Source organism: Tachypleus tridentatus, chromosome 6, assembly GCF_004210375.1.
Source record: "Tachypleus tridentatus isolate NWPU-2018 chromosome 6, ASM421037v1, whole genome shotgun sequence".
NCBI classification, from domain to species: Eukaryota; Metazoa; Arthropoda; class Merostomata; order Xiphosura; family Limulidae; genus Tachypleus; species Tachypleus tridentatus.
This window is the reverse complement of record NC_134830.1, coordinates 16,612,911-16,630,900: the sequence shown is the minus strand read 5'-3', so window position 1 is coordinate 16,630,900 and position 17,990 is coordinate 16,612,911. Positions and strand designations below refer to the sequence as shown.

General features: G+C 32.2%; 1 protein-coding gene across 3 annotated transcripts in view; it reads left to right on the top strand.

The window, feature by feature from the left end:
* LOC143251992 (Golgi resident protein GCP60-like) overlaps nt 1–17,543 on the top strand; it is a 50,331-nt gene extending 32,788 nt beyond the window's left edge. For 2 of the 3 annotated variants that reach the window (XM_076503464.1, XM_076503463.1), the window contains exon 5: nt 8,733–9,854. In XM_076503464.1, coding sequence (XP_076359579.1) covers nt 8,733–8,959 — 227 coding nt within the window. In that variant the 3' untranslated portion in view covers nt 8,960–9,854. Of the gene's footprint in view, nt 1–8,732 lie in introns of all 3 variants that reach the window. The other variant, XM_076503462.1, reaches the window with a different exon arrangement.
* Nucleotides 17,544–17,990: the final 447 nt, after the last annotated feature.

Below are 17,990 nucleotides of genomic sequence, written 5' to 3'. Positions count from 1 at the left end.
GAATCAGAAACTGATAACACCTGTTTGCATTCTTAATTGTCATTACTGGCATCTAGAGTTTTTTGTCTTCTGCTGAAAGTGGTTGCTTGACTGCTTATTGTGTGTCCTGACCCTTGACTTCAGCTCCTCGTTCTCTTGGTACTCAGAATAGTTTCTGTCCTTATGCTAGAGGTTTATTCAGTCAAAAAAGATCATTACCAACAGTATCTGCTATTACACTTTGTGGGTGGTGTCTGTGGGAGTAAACTTACAACATTCTCTGTGCATCTGGAATTCTTTTACTACAAATACATAAATACTTCAGGTTCTGTTGTTGGGGTTGGTCATTTAGTCCACATCTCCATCCCCTTTATTTTCCAAACCTGTGGTATTTTCACCATTGACAGATCTGTTCAGTGTAGAGCTTTGTTCCAAGGCTATTAGAGAGTTTTTTGTGAAGGGGACAATAGTAAAAGCCAATCCCACTTTTTTTCAAGATTTTATTCCTATTTATTTATTGTGCTTCAGAAGAAGACAGGATATTGGCATTTAATTATTGATTGTTCTCATCTCAATCAATTCTTAGATCCTTCCAGTTTTACAGTGGGGTTCTTTCTCAACCTCCATTGACATTTTTTACCAAGTCTGTGGATGATAAATTTTAATGTTGCCGATGCATATGTCCACATTCCCATAGCAAAGTCATCCTGCTACCATCTATGTTTTGTGCACAAGGGTCAGGTTATGCACTTCAGGGTCTAACATCTGCATTATATGTTTTCTGCAGAGTTCTATGAACTTTTTCTCATCACCTTTATTCTTTGGGTTTGTGTACACACCATTATATAGATGACTGGTTACTTCTGGCATCATCTTGTCAGTTGATGGAACAACATACTCAGATTCTTTTTTAGAAGCCATCAAGATTGGCTTTCTTATCAGAGCTGAAAAATCAATTCTTTTGCCAACTCAATACATTGTTCATTTGGGTGTCTCTTTCAACACGTATTAAAGTCTGCTCAGCTGACTATCATCTGGTTCCAAGCAATGGAACAAGCAGTCAGGTTCTTTACTCATGTATTATTCTCTTAATGCACAGACAGTTCTTTTTCTTTTTGGGGATGTGAACATCCCTTTAATCTCTAATCTTTTGGGATGAGTACTAATATATTCTTGTACATTATTCATTTGGATATTCTGAACCCTATTAATCAACCATGTTGTCACTGTAATGGCTAGATGCCACTTATGATTTTAATTTATCACATCAGGATTTGGATTATTGGTTTAATATATTCATGTCTACAATATATAAAACATTGTGTATATGTGATTTACATGATGTGCATAACTCCATTTTTCTTCACTGGCCATAAAGTGAAGATCTTATGAAAATTACTTCAATGAAATTTTGGAAGAACTGTAATGATTGGCTGTTATAATATTTTATGTGACCATCCCTCAAACTCTGATGTTTACACAAAAATGTGGTATTCCTACAAACATTGCAACACAGTTAAATTTTTGATGTATGTATTTCATAGAGTATAATGTCATTCACTTCAAAAGGATAGGGTTTTAAGGTCAGTGACAAATGTTTGACCCTGAATTGTGGACTTTTAGACAAATTAACCAAGGAGATCTAATTATTGAAAATAGAGAATAAGATGTTATAAATTTAGTGGACTGTTAAATGCTTATTTGCAGAGGCTAATATCCCTGCATTTACAGAAAACAAAGATTAAGTTTTATTATTTGACATTGTGGAAACCTTTAAAACTGCACATCAGAATTCATGTGAAAAGAGTAATTTGCAATGTGCATCAGATACATATTATTTTGTGTGGGATAGTACTTATGCATTTTCTTATTTCAAAAATAGAGGTTGTATGACATTAATAGACAAAATGTTTTGTAGGTGGTGGTGTAAAATATTTCTGCAAATCTGTTTCATTTAAGGCAATTGGGGATATACATATTGAGGTTATACCTCATGCTACTTTGAATTCATCATGACGAGTTCTTGTTGAAAGGATTTGAAGAACATCCCTGAGTCAGAGATTCTCGCTGGTTTTCCACTCAAGGAGCTTCTGCAGTAAGGACTATCCCCACTCGCGAAGATAGAATTACGATGCTGACCAATATCCTTATTCTGACATTTACATCACCATGCCCACCTGCCACCATAAGGCAGGTAATATTAATAGCAGGGTACGGTCATACATTCCAAACCCTCTCCGATGTTTCCAGCATCAATAGTTCAGTCACTCAAAGACATTATATTGTGGTTCCTTGACATTTGCTTGTTGGAGTTCGGTGCCTGTGAGTGTGAAACAGACCCTCATTGCATCAACTTCAATAGCTCCCACCCATCCTACTTTCATTCTTACCCTAAACGGTTGGAAGAAAAAGAGGTGCAGCATTTGAAAACGATTCATAACATTACTTATCCTGAGGCTTGAAAGTTGCTGTCCACCACCCCATCTCAAATGTATGCTGCTGCATTTCTTTCCACTACTATAGTGGGAATGCAGTTGGATCTCTCTGTACCTCCAAAAGAAATTTTCTCAAACCAAATGAAAAGTCTTTTGACCTCCATGGTTAAAATAGTTGATAAATCAGCTTCAACACCCATCTCTGTCTTCTATATACATTCTAACAGATTTCACTTCCTTTGGTTCTGGCTACAAGCATTTTCTTGGATACATCTTTTTTCCCAAGATGCAAAACAATCATTCGTTCCCGTCCTCAGTCACTGTAATTCTCTTCCAACAGCAAAGAGCTGCCCAGTCGACTCGGGGCAAGATCCATGGAGGTCGATAGACCTCCCTCGAATAAAGACAGTAAGGAAAAAAAGATGTGGTCATAAACAGAATGGTTCTCCACCCAATTTGCCTACACACAAATAAAAATGGCCACCTTGATACAATGGAACTGTTCAGGTTTATGTTCTAATATGGATGACATTAAAACACTCATTGCTTCCCACCATCCTGTATGTCTTTCCTTACAGGAAACATTTCTGAAACCTGCTGATACAGTCACCTTTCAGCAGTTTCTTTATACAGAAATGACAGGCTGTGTGATGGACAAGTGCACGGGAGGGTGGCACTATTGTCTGATCAGCATGTGCCCACCCTGTCTTTGCCACTCGACACACCCTTGGAGGCCGTAGCCATCCATGTTTCCTTGGATCATACCATCACTGTTTGTTCTCTCTACCTGTTTCCTGGAGAGACCTGTGATCAATCAGACCTTGATGCTCTCATTGAACAGTTGCCGCCATCCCCCTTTTTAATCCTGGGGGACTTTAATGGACATTATTCTCTCTGGGAAAGTGCTGATATTGATAGGAGGGATCACTCTGTAGAGCACATGCTCTCTGATCACAACCTTTTTCTTATCAATACCAGTTCTTCTACTTATTTTCATGAATCTAGTCTTTTACTGCTATTGTTCTTTCAATTTGCTCCCCTTCACTGTTCTCCCATTTTTCGTGGAGGGTTGACAATAATCCACAAGGCAGTGATAATTTTCCTATAACTTTGAGAGAGATTGGCCGTGGTCAGTGCCACTCAACCTGCATGCTCCTGTGGAAGCTGGATGATGCAAACTGGTCCTCTTTCACTGCTCTCACAGAACTTGATCCTGCCATCATCTGTAAGCTATCAATGGACAACTATGTGGCAGCAGTAACTGACTGTATCATACAAGCAGCTGCTCAATGTATTCCTAAAACCTGACACGTTTTCCATGTCACCCCTTTCATGGTGGAATCCTGCTTGCTACATGGCATGGAAGGCTCAAAAACGGCCTGGGATACTTTCTGTAAATATCCCACAGAGCATATGCATGGGCCCTGCTAGAAAGCAATGTGGTTTCAGAGTGTGGGAACCTTGGATTAAGTTCACAACCAGCATATCTTCTACCACTAGTTCCAAAGTCATATGGGACAAGATTCAAAAGGCCAGTGGGCAATATAATTCAGTCCCTCTCTTGATCTTGCTCCCTGATCGCCACAAAGTAGCTGATACCTGGAGCATCACCGATACTCTAGGTGAAAGCTTTTGCTGGCTATCTAGCACTTCTGCTTCTTCCTTCACCTTCTTAGCCATCAAGACTTGGGCAGATCTATCACCTCTTTCATTTTGAGCTGATTGTTTCTATGACTATAGTTGTACTTTTACACTGGTGGAACTCAAACTGGCCCTTCATCGGTTCGGCAGTACATCAGTTGGACCTGATGATGTACACTAAGAAATGCTGTGCCATCTATCTTCTGCTTCTTTTGCTATTCTTCTGATTGTTTTTAACTGGATCTGGCAGGAGAATGGGAAAGGATCCCAAGATTCCTTCAAACTACTGTCCAGTTGCTTTGATGAGCTGTCTCTGTAAGACCTTAAAGAAGATGGTTAATGCTTGTCTTGTTTGGTTCCTCGAATCAAACAATCTGCTCTCGCCCACCCAGTGTGGGTTCTGACAATAGCGCTCCACCGTGGACTGATTCGACTTAAAATGTCAATTAGAGAAAGCTTTCTCAAATGAGAACATCTTGTATCAGTATTCTTCGACATTAAGAAGGCTTATGATGCAACATGGAGGTATGGCATTTTGCAAGACCTCCTTATATGTGGATTGTGTGGCTATATGCCCTTTTTATTAAAAATTTTTAATGGACAGGAGATTCGAAGTTCTTGTGGGTTTGACACTTTCCCATTCTTTTCTACAGGAGCTTGGAGTCCCACAAGGCTGTGATTTGATTGCCAAACTTTTCATTAAAACCATTTGCATGCACTTTTGCTGCCAATGGGGTATTCACCCTGATCCTGAACTCTATATTGGTGAAGTTGTGCAGTTTGTGGTCCCTGAGACAAAGTTCTTTGGGCTTATCTTTGACTGTAAGTTGACCTTTATACCACACATCAAGCAGCTACGGGCCAAATGTACAAGAGCACTGAACATCCTCTGTGTCCTCTCTTCCACAAGTTGGGGAGTGGATTGATATTCTATGCTAAAGATATATTGTGCTGTTATTTGATTGTAACTTGACTATGGGTCTACCAAACCATTGGCCTTAAAGATACTGGATACTGTTCATCATCAAGGGCTTCAGCTCTGCACTGGGGCATGCCACATTTCCCCATTTCAGAGCTTATACACAGAGTCTCATGAACCTTCTTTGCACCTCTGCCTTTTGCAACTGTCTTTACTATATGCTTTGAAACTTCATTCCTTATCAAAGCATCCCACCTGGGGTTGTGTTTTACTTCCATTGTGAGCAATACCTGTTCAAAACTGATGATCTGCCATTGCTCCTTTTGACCTTCTTATTCCAGGTGCAGTTGGATGAATTGGGTCTGTCCTTGGATAACATTGCTGTATCCACTGGTAAACCCATCTCACCATGGCTTCTTGCAGCCCCCATATGTGACCTTTCTTTAAGTCATCTGAGAAAAGCAGACACTTCCAATGGGAAATACTGTCTGTTATTTGCTGAACATCTTGTGAACCATCTTTCCATTCCTATTTATACAGATGATTCAAAATCAAGTGACTGTGTGGGCTCTGCCATAGCTTGTTGTGGTTTGGTGGTTGCCCACAGAATCCCCTCTTCAACTTCTATGTTCACTGCTGACTCTCAACGATGGCACCATTTTAAATGTGTTCTGTCCCAAGGTTTATTTATAATGTTAGTCAGCATTATTGGTGATGGTAACTCTGTTCACCTTGGAAATGTTTTTAGTTTTTTAAAGGCTATTAATCTTTTTAATGCTATTTAAGTTTTTTAATTTATACGTCACACCATTTTTAATGTGATTTCCTTTTAAGAATCAAATTCATCTAGTTTGACTTGAAATTAGGAAATGGCCATAACGTCAAATAACTTGATCAGGACTGGAAAGGCCAACTTCAGGTGACTAATGCTGCTGTTTGAATTGCCCATTAGTCATCCTGGTGAGTTAAAATTTTGCTGCAAGTCTTTTAGAACTTTTATTACTTTGCTTTCTGAAAATGATCATAACATCAAATAACTCAGAACCAGGACTGGAAAGGCCAACTTCAGGTGACTTACAGTTGTTTATGAACTTACCTGTTAGTCTTCTTGGCAAGTTATGATAATTATAATTATGCTAAAGAAAGTCCTTTACAACTTGTATTACTGTAGTTTTTCTCTTACTGCTGTAGACTAGATGTAAACATTGGTGTTAATGCTATTTATGTTTTAACTTTATTTTACGATAATTTTCTTTTATGAATTTTACTGAATTTACTTTAATTTTAACTCTACCAAATGTTTGGGATAGATAGCCAGCTGCTTTGTGCCATAAAACACCAAACCAACCAATCAACTAGACATTTTATTTCATGTACATATCAGGTTTTATCTTTAACTCACTTAAATTTATTGCCTCCACAACATCTGGAGGCAATTCATTCCAAAGGCCAACAACTCTGCCAGAAAGCTAAAATGTTTTTAGCTGAAGATAAGTCCTATCCTCCAAAAAGTATATTTGTATCCTCTAGTCCTAATATTCTCATTGTTAAGTACAATAAAATACAATGCATAAACACAATCAATCCTCTTAACAATCTTAAACAGTCAGATACCCCTAAGTCATCTTTTTTTCACAATAAAACAATTTTATTGTACCTGGTCCAGAACTAAATATTTTGTTGATGGTTCATGATGAGTGAATTAATTCTGAGTTGATATGGGTACACTCCACTTAATGGGGAGCTAGCTAGCTCTTTCCTGATCACACAAGCTTTTCACAGCTGAAGTTGCGCAATGTCTTCATAAAAATACTAATGTTCAAAGTTAATCTGCTGAAGTTAAATGGTTTGTAATGTTCAAAATTTATAAATGTTCCTAGTCAAGTATCTGAAGTTCTTGGTTAATAAGCATTAATCACAGTCATAGCTTCTGAGGTTCAGAGTATCAGCTGTAACAAATCAACAAAATATATTGTATCTTGGCATTGGTTTATAAACATTGGGTGAGGTTCTACAAATTTCAGTTGGCCAGACAATATGGATGATATGCTAATGAGTTTGTAAATTGTATATTTATGATTCTTACACTTGAGAATCTTCTACAAATTTAATGAATAGGAGGGAATTTTGTGATGCAGATTTAACTGTACAAGTTATAAGCATTTCTAAATATACATTTAACTAAAACAAACATCAATATTGAAATATATATTTCAGTTGTAGTTACATTTTTGAATTATTTTTTCAGTGTTTCAAAATGCACCTAATTAAATATAAAAGTTGTCATTCTTATTAATTACTAATTATCTTTTAATAATATTTGAGAAACTTAACATTTTGATTTTGTTTTTGCTAATAAAGTGCAAAAATATTATATATAGTTTTGTTTGTTTTTTATTTGCTGCAAAACTTTATTCTTCTAATATTTTTACAAAAATGCTTGAAGTGATAACTGATGGAAATTAACTATCAGTCCTGACATTACAAGCAAGATATACTCTAATCTTGACAAAAGATGAGATTATCACGTGTTGTTATTTACACTCGGGTACTGAAGTCCACTGTATTCATTTACACGTATTTATAGTATACACCATTAAATTATTTTAAATGTTTCCTTTTTCTTGGTTTAAACATTTATATTTTTCATGCAATCTAGGCAGAACCATATGGTTTAAGGTTCATATTTCAGTTTTAAAAATGTCATATGAAATAATTTTATTATGCAACTTTGGTTATTACATTCAATTATTTCAGAACTATCATTTTTCTCCTTGCTGTAGCAGTGTAGTTTGCCATTTTTAAATAATCTTGACCAATATCTATATACTTTGAAGAATGGTTACACGTAATTCAGTCTGGACAAAAATCATCCAACTAGTTCTGACAAAATTGTAGTACGTAAGAAATGCCTTATCTTTTCATAGATTTTTGTCTAAAATTAACTATCAAATAAAACAGTCCCTGAATGCAAATCTTTTTTTTTATACAGAATATCTAAAATTCACATTTTGTTTCACCAAACTAAGCTTAAATCTCATATTAATAAATGTGTTTTTAATTTTAACTCTAAACCACCTGGTATCTCAAGACAAAAGTCTTTTTTTTGCAGCTTCTTTTTTAGTTTTTTATTTTTATTTTTCTGTAAGGACACTTAATTTCTAAACATTCCACCCACAACAGTCCCATGTAACATCTAGGATCATTTAATTTGTGCAGAATGAAGACTTGGATAGCAAATAAGATCATTTATAGTATTCAAGTGGGTTAGGCTTGACAATAATTTTTGTTTTTTGCAAAGCTGATATCCATTTCACATGATCAGTTGTACCAAAATCATAATTTTACTGTTGTATCTCCTGTCTTTCATATGCTTTCAAACCATCTTGATCAAAAGCTGATTATGGAATACATTTTGTTTTTAACTTCAAAAACAAAGACCTGTGATAGACTTTAGAAGGAAATAATAAAGACTGATCTTGAAGCCTGCTTTTGTATTCATCATAACTACTTGAGTACTTCCAATATGGTGACAAGATGTAAATATAGTCAGTTTTGTTATATTATTACTACTGAGGTACTTGACTTTCTGTATTAAAAAACAACAAAAACACATTTAAAAATATAACAGACAAATTTAGTTTCCAAGCATCAAATTTTTATTTACTTCTGTGAACAGTCTTTCAGTTGGTGTAAACACAGTATTGTCTGTTGAATTTATGGTTTGTTAAAATTTTGTTTGATATATATTATTTTAGAGATGGATGATCTTTCTGGTAGAGAAGACATTGAAAGGGGACCTTCTCATCAAGGACACTTGCCTATCAGTGTCGTGATCCCAGTGTATAGACGGGATTGCCATGAAGAAGTTTTTATGGGTAGCCATGTGTATCCAGGATTGGGTATTTATCAGCTAAAGTTTGACAATTCTTATTCACTGTGGAGATCAAAGACTTTATATTATAGGGTTTACTACACTCAATAACTTAAGTTTGTTGGTTTTTTTGTGTGTCTCTATGGTAGCAGGGATTATATGTTTGGTATAAGCACATTGGGAGGAATGTTGATACAAACAGCTATTTATATGAATGTCAATGAAAATTAAGTTTTGGATGAATAATTAAATGGTATGTACTTAATTCATTAACATCATCAGCTAAATGTAGTACCATCTTCGTTGTAGCAGCTTCTCAAACAGAAAACTAAATTAGAACATTGAAATGTAGCTTACAACAGTATATTTAGAGATAGTTTACAAATGCAAGTTTCAAGAAAGGCAACTGTTGATGTGATAAAACTTTATTTTCTGGTGTTTGATTTTAAAAACAGTACAGAGTACTGTATTTCAAATTCAGTACTAATATCTATATCAATAAACAGTTTCTTAATGGCAGATATGTGCACACACAATGTATTCAATTTTCTTAACAGTGTTTTAATCTAATGCCTTAAATGATTAAAATTCTAATCCCAAGTACCATACCAGATGATTTATGCTCTACAGATTCTCATATGTAGTCTAAAATTAGTTTAAATTGCAAAAGCTAAAAAAATGTCCTATTCTTTAAAATACATTGATACTATCCACACTTTACAAATTGTGTTGCATAGAAATTGTTAAGTTACTTTTAGTGATATTTACCTTTGTCACTTTGTATTAACTTTTTACTATCTATAGTGGTCACTTTTCATTATTACACTCATTTTTGTTGCACTGACATATATTGTGCTGTAGTAGTCAACAATTTAAATTTGTTTTAGCATTATTAAAAAAATGTATGTATTTTTTAAGATACAGTGTATGATCCTTTTCATGCCCATGGCAAGAGCAATTATTGATAAAAAAATAAAGTTTAGAACCAGGTTTTACTTTCACATAAGGATTGTGATTAATAATTGTTTAGAACTAATTGTTACTTTCAAAATTAAAAGAAACAAAAAAAGGTAAAATGACTTTTTTTTTAATTATGATTTTTTTACCTGTCAGGATGAGTTGGTAGTTAATTGCTACATCTGGCACCAGAATTTCTTCTTGTTTGAGTGTTGCCTAGAGTTCCTATTAAAACAAAACTAAAGCTTAAGTTACAAAGTGAGGACAATGAAATGGTTTTAATTAGATCAGTATCTGTAAAAGTAGGGACACATCATCTATAAAAATTAATTTAAGTGTGAATTTAAAATTAAGAGTGGATGTTGCAACTCCAACCCATAAATGTTTATATCTGAAATACTATTCCCTGTTTGTACACAGTTGTTAAAAATAGTTATTACAGAAAAGAAGTTAAATACATACATTGTTAACAACAGACTACTTGGATGTTTAGTAAACTTATTTTTAGCAGCTAAAAAATGTTAAAATAAATTAAAAGTTGTTTGAACATGTAACCTTGTACAGTTAATTATGCTTGTTATGAAATTATGTAAGTTACCAAGATTAAGTTTATAACTTGCCACATTGGGAATTTTTTAGTTTACAGTACAAATTTCAATTAAAAATTTTGTAGTTTATGAATAAATTACACGTAATATTCAGATAAAACTGATTTTCCTGAACATTGAGATAAGTCTACTGAATAACAAGGGTTCTGACACGATATCTATTACAGAGTAGTCATGAGTTTCTCAGAATATCAGAGTTTTTGAAAAGAACGTGACTTGACTGGACACAATGTAAAACGTTTAATGCAAATCTTTTAACAGAAAACACAAATACAGTGCGTTTACTTGTTTAGATTTGAGCTATTCGTTTAACTAAATCATAACTCCAAACATGCTCATCCTTTCGGTTATGGGGGGAGTCATAATGTGATGGTCAACTTCACTATTTGTTGATAAAAGAGTAGACCAAGAGTTGGTGGTGGGTAGTGATGACAAACTGCCTTCCCTCTAATCTTATACTGCTAAATAAGGGAAGGCTAGCACAGATAGCCCTCGTGTAGTTTTGCACAAAATTCAAAAACAAACAATTGTAACTATTTTCTCTTTCCAAACTGCACATAATGAAAATTTCTACATGACTGTTCAAGTCCGATGTTTCTTTATCAATACTAGTGAGATTATTTCATATATATAAATAAAATATTAAATTTGTTAGATGTGGGCTTTTGGTCATAAGAATTAAACTTAAGAAAGGTTTGTTATATTTTAAGTTATTGAACTTTAAAATGATTTTATCCCAAATATTAAGTTGTGCAATAAATGTCTGAACAATAATATTAGAAATGATTTATTTCAAATGGTTACAATTAATTAATTTTTATGCATGTATTTTAGTTACTTGTAACATATCTGACTATTATAAGTGCCAACATCTACATATATTTTTTTAATTATGAAGAGTGTTCAGAAAGAAACCTTTGCCACCAGGACATATTGTAATGTTTTTACTATGCAACATTAACCTGTGTGTACTGTATGTGTATGGTATCTAAACATTAATCTTTGCGTACTACGTGTGTGTGGCATTTCTTATTTTCAGACTTTCCATTGAAATAATGATATTTCATGGAAGTAATAAAATGCTGTTGTATTACATCCTCTTTCTTTCATATAATAAAATTCTCATAGCTGTTTTGTTTTACAAATATTTATATGACAGTATACATCTTAATTTATTTTTATTGGTCAGTAAAAATACGCTTAATGTTGAAGTGAAAAATCTTTTTTGAGTAAGCTATTTCATGTGTAGAAAAACCAATTTTCTTAATAATGTTTCATTTTATCTCTACATCAGAGGAAAGAATTGTATTGGGAACAGGTTTAGGACAATCTCATTAAATTTCAGTAACAGCACAATGTACTTTTAAAATAACTCTCAGGAAAGAAATGTTATCCTCAACAGTAAAATAGTGTGATTTATCATTATGTATTAATCATAAAGATATTGCTTTGTATGGTACATACAGATAAGCTTGGAATCCGACATACATTCTTTTCTACAAAGTACTTACAAATTTATGATTATTTGGAATTATGTTTTTGTTTAAACTTGCTCTGTATAAACAACAACATGCTTATTTATATACAGTTTATTATTTCAGTTACATTTCAGTTGATTGTGTAAATGGAACACTATTTCTTTCCTAGCAGATTTTTATTCCCATATTTTGTGTAGTTTGACTAACCTGAAAACCAGTTGTTTTTTTGGGTATACAGAAAACTTTTAGAAGAAAAGATGGGCAAGCAAATAGGCATAATTTAAATTGAAGTATTTTTAAAATAGTGATTATTAATACACAACCTTCATAGTGATTATTAATACACAACCTTCTTTTTTTAAATTCTAGAATATTTGTGATGAATGGGAAAAAAAAAAGGATTTTGAAATTGAAACATTGAAGGTGGATATTTGTTTCATGATAAAAGTTAGATGGGGAAAATTTCATTTCTATAAAAGTAGGAAAACTTATGTAGAAAGTTAATTATCTTTGTGATCTTCCTAGAAATATGCTTATTTTCCAATGCGCTTGTTTAGTAATGTAATATTTTAAAATGAAATGATTCAAATGTTCAATAACATTCCATTAACACGTTGGCTTCCAAGTCTATTTTGCCAATACTTTACAGGGTCCCACTAGTCATGTATATGTAGCTGTTGTGTCTTAGCTAATAAGTGGTCATTTAGAAAGAAAAGGGAGCACAACTTGCTGGTGGGTTTTGCCGGAACCAACGTGCTAAGCTCCTGCATCCAATTATGGTTTTTTGCAAAAATTTCTTGAACAGTAGCAGGTGAATAACCAAAATCTTTGATGTGAACCATTATCTTCTAGTCTATACTTCTTGTTATATTGGTTTAAGAAACTAGTTGCATTATTTACTAAGTTAATAAAATTGTTAGTTCTGATCTATTTATATAGCTTGCTTTGATCAAAAGTTTTTGAGAATAGAAATAAATAATGGCAATTAACTGGTAATAAACCTTTCATCATAAAGGTTATTAACCATAACAATTTTACTAAGTATCCAGGAAATAAATGGAATGTAGTAACTTTGTTAAGCAGACAGAATGTTAATTGATTAGAAACAATAATTAGTTGCCAGTATTTATCTCAAAAATAATTTGTAGATTGATTGAAATGGAAATGATTTCTTGGCATGATTGATGGCATAATAGGACTACAAATAGAGGCTACAGCTTGAAAATATGGAGTTTCATTTGTTATTTAAAAATTGGTTTTCTTTTTTTTTTATCATACAATGTATATGTGATATTCAGCAGAAACCACATCTTTCTGATCTTTTGCACCACAGGGAAATATCAAGCTGACATAATACTAATTCAAGAGTAGAATTTAAGAGAAAGCATATGTTGATTTCACACTAAATGGATTTTCTGCAAGTAGATATGTTCTAAAAACTATTTTGAATAGAATGTATTATGTTAAAATCTTGTAAGATAGTTTTGTCATCATTTTAAATGAAAATAAAGACCAAGCTTCTTTGTATAATGACCAAAGGATTAGTATTAACATCAAAGGTTTTTTATTTCGCCATATTTTGAATGTGTGTGTGCGAGTATGTGAAGAGAACTGAAAGATAATGTTGTTCACTGTGGTGTGGTCAGTTACAGTCAGTGAAAACTTTGCATGTCAAAGAGTTGAAAGATTTTATAAAATTACATATAAATTATTTATAAAGATTACAGAACATAAGAAAAAGGCAATAGATCTTATCCATGACAACTCATTATATTTTATGATGAACTTTTTCCCTGATAGAAAAATGTTTTAAGAAAGGCTACAGACATAGGATTAATCCAGTAGAGTTTGTTGATACAGGTGAGCAGAATTTTATTAATCCCTTATCATCCATGGAAGGGTTTTTACCATTACCATAGTGACACTAACCACAACAAACAAGGCGTGAAGTACTTAAATGGCATGCGAGACATTTGGCACATGTATATGAGTAGAGATGATAAAGGTTAAAGATGATAGAATAGCTAGGAAAAAAAAGCAAGCTACTGAAAAGAAAACTGAGTTAGAGAAATCACAAAATTTTTAACTAGTTAATTTTCCTCTTCATCATGAAATACTAGCCAAACCTTTCATGTTACAGAAATGGAAAAATTTTTTTGAATGTTAAAGTTTTTATCAAGGAATAAAAATATACTAAATGAGAAAAAAAAACATTTAGTAATTGAGAACACTACACTGTGTTAGAAATAACACTTTTAAGGAATGCAGTAATCTCTTTTTCTGTGTAAGTTGTAAAAAAAAAACAGTAGGAACACAAGAATCTGTAATTCAAAATATGTTTAATGAATGTAGTTCTTATACAAAAGTGTAAAAACAGGATAATAGAATTTAAGTTATTTTCAAAGTTTTTCAGCTGGAGTGTGGCTGTTTTTCTTGGAATGTACATTTTATTTTCCTCTTGATATATCACATGTGGAATTGAAAAAAACAAAGACATTTGTATATTTCACAAATTTATTATGACCATGATTTTGTCAGTAAATGCATCATCTAGTAGCTGATGATACATTTACTGGTGAAACTATGGTTGCAGTGAATAAAATATTTGTAAAAGTTAGTTGTCTTTGTTTTCTTCTATTTTATGATTATAGAGTTTCACCAAGTATTGACAGTTCAAGTATCAATTATATAATATTGCATGTATCTGTTTCAAGAGGCAGGCTATTTGGTAACTGCATTTTACCATATCATTGCATCAAATTTTAAATATTTTTAAATATTCCTGTCTGTTTTGTAATGTTAGGGTAAAGAATTTACTCAGTCATAAAGAGAACATATATTTGAGGCATCTTTATAACTATCATGACATTTTAAAATAAAACTCCAGAAGATAGTATTATTATTAATAATAATATTATTTTAATATTTCACCTACATAAAAGCCAGTGTGTGTGTGTGTGTAACTTCATTCTTAATTTCTCAAAAATTGAAAGAAGTCATAAAAGCCAAAATATATTTATGAAGATAGAACATTTTGATTTTGGTTTCCTAATACAATTTTAGTGCTAGAGGTGCATGAGGCCATGAAAGAGGGTGCTGTGAAACCTAAGTGTGGTAAGTGTTGGTATAATAAGTCTAAAGTAAAGACATAATGTAGGAGCACCTAGACCAGAGTCAAGTGCATACAAGTTATCATGAACATGAAAATAATCCAGTTTTAAGCTTAAATCATTTCTGAATTAAAATATTTTCTGATACATTAACATTTTTAACAAAAAACAACCTTCTTAAATCAACAGAAACTTTAAATTTATAAAAATTTATAAATAGGTTTGTAGTTTTGTATGTGTGACACTTAACATAAAAGTAGAACCTAATATTTTTGTTAGTCTATGTACAAAAAGCCATTGTTTGAAAGTGGTGTTACTGAAGTGCACTGGCTTTTCTATATATTACAAGTTTTAATCTAACTGATTTTTGCTTATAATTACTCTGTGAATATGCTTTGAATTACTCTCATGAATGATCTTAATTTTGATTGGCTCACAAAAGAATTTACCAACATTTGATTGACTCAACTGCAATTTTCTGCTTCTTTGTTGGTTATACTTGATTTCACAAAATATTTATTTAAGTTAGCTATGAAATGTGAGGATAATGTATACTATGAGGTAGAGTTAGTGGTACTTACCACTTTATTTTCTTGTGGGTTATATTCTAGTATTTTATAAATTATATTCTGCATTGTTTTGAGGTGATACTACTAATAAATAAATGCCTAACCCAATCTACCTCTTGCCATTAGCTGTAGAGTTTGTAGCTTGAGAAGTACTGTAATTTAGGTGTTCAGATAATAACTTCTTTGATTTAATAATTTTTATTGTTTTAGAACCATCACTCCTGTAACTTATAGGTGCTTATACTTGTCCATTTCAGTTTATTGGCCATGTTTTTTTCCAAAACCCTTCTGTTTGTTTCTCCTTTATGATGTGTTTTGAACTTGCCACTTTTATTAAGCAGGATAAGAAAATATTGATATTGGTGGAAGATCTTATATACAGCCTAAAATTAAAAATAGAATTGTCAGAATAAGGATCAACAAGCCAAGCACAATCTGAATTTAAAACTAGAATAAATGGATTCAGAGCTTAAAGGTAGTAGTACAGATATGGCTTGTTAATCAAAACAAATCCATGGACCATTTTAAATAAGCTATACTCCTTTTCCAAAAACAAACAAACTTGGCAGCAGTCAGAACTCTGTATTTGTTGTTTTTCATTAGCTATCAGCAGCAGTTTTGTAGCATCTATATTTTCTTGCTTATAATATACCTTTATTAATTAACAGCACATGTATAACAAATTTCTTAGTGAAAAACTTGCAGATTGCTTTGTTTTTTTTGTGAATGCAATGTGTGATTACATATATCTGAAACAGTTTAATGTTATATTGGTATAGTTAATAGTTTATTCACTGTCAAGATTGAATTTTGCTTGTCTGGAAGTGATTACAGTTTATTTTTGTGATCCTATATATGCAAAAGAAAGAGCATCAGAAAGTTAGAAATTAGATTCATTTAAAACTTTTAACTTATATTTTGATACTGTTATATTTTAAAAGATATATGTAAACTGGACAAGTGTATATCCTGTTGTATAGATTTCATTTTTTTGTGTTATTTAACAATTTCTTTGCATTCTAAATTGCATTTTTCATGTATATTTGCATTAAAAAATGCTTCTAGTCAATTGGAACTTAACAGGTTGTTTTTGTTATGCTAAAAAAGGATTATTTTCAATTACTTGTTTCTATTGTTGATATAAACCATACACGTTCCTTTTAGTGTTGCAGAATTAATTGATTTTCAAGATGTCAGTCAGTTTAAACTTTGTCTAAAATATTGCATTTCCTGAATTATCATTGTAATAAATGAAAACAATATTTTAAAGTATTTTTGGCTAACAATTATCATTGCTAAAAGTTAATTATTTTGTGTAGCTTTTTGTTTCTGAAAAACATAATTCAATGAACTGTTAATATATACATATTAAGAAAACAAGTTGTAAGTGCCAAAGAACTTAAAATTATCAAAAATGTGTTGTTTTTTTCCTTGAAATAATGTGCATTTAGGGATATATTTATATAAATGTATGTAAGTGTCATTGAAGTATGTATTTTATCTTGAATTATTTTCCTCAGTCACTAAGTTTTTAAATTGTTGCAACACTGAAATTTATAGTTTTAATAACCTATTTGTTTGCATGAAGAAGCTAAGGAACTGTGTAGATTTCGAGAAATGAATTTAGGAAGTAAAGTAAGAGGATGAAGTTATTTATGGATATTCCTATACAAACAGTTTCACCACAGAGTTGCAACAAATAGGAATTATCAATAATTTTGAGATATTGAGTTTACTTTAAACAAAACAAATTTGTACGATTTATCACTCAGACAAGGCTTTTTTTTATTTTTGAGGAACGTGTGATATTTAGTGTTGATTTTATAACACGCGAGTCCATCTTTTATGTGTATTTAAATTATTACCAATAACCATACTTCTATCAGCTTAGTGGTTCCATAAAGCTAAAAGCAATGTATCATTATAGGCCAGTATTTATTGTTGAAGGTAAAATAAATGTTTTATTTGCATCACTTACTCTTAGTTTTCATTTGTGAGAATATTTATAAATGGAAAGACAGGGAGAAATAAAACATTTTAGCATGATTGACTGCAGGTTTCATTGTGAACTACCAGAAGTAATTATTGACACACGTCAGCATGGATACCTCTCAGCATCATAACATGTTCATATTTAGCATAAATTTTACAAGTTACTACGAGAATACTCGTGTTTCTACCAGTGAATTCAAAATGGAGAATGAATTATTTTTGTTAATACTGTCCAGTCTTTATGGTATTGAAAAACTGTGTGAAAATAAAAATGAAAAAGCATGAACAAGAACTGAGTATATCACAGCTTAATCCATCATGAAGATGATGTTTGATGGAAATACCAGCAAAAATTGTGGTAATAAACTCAATACCCTTTGACCATAAACTTTGTTTCTTTTAAACATTCCATTTCCTTTGCTTCTCAC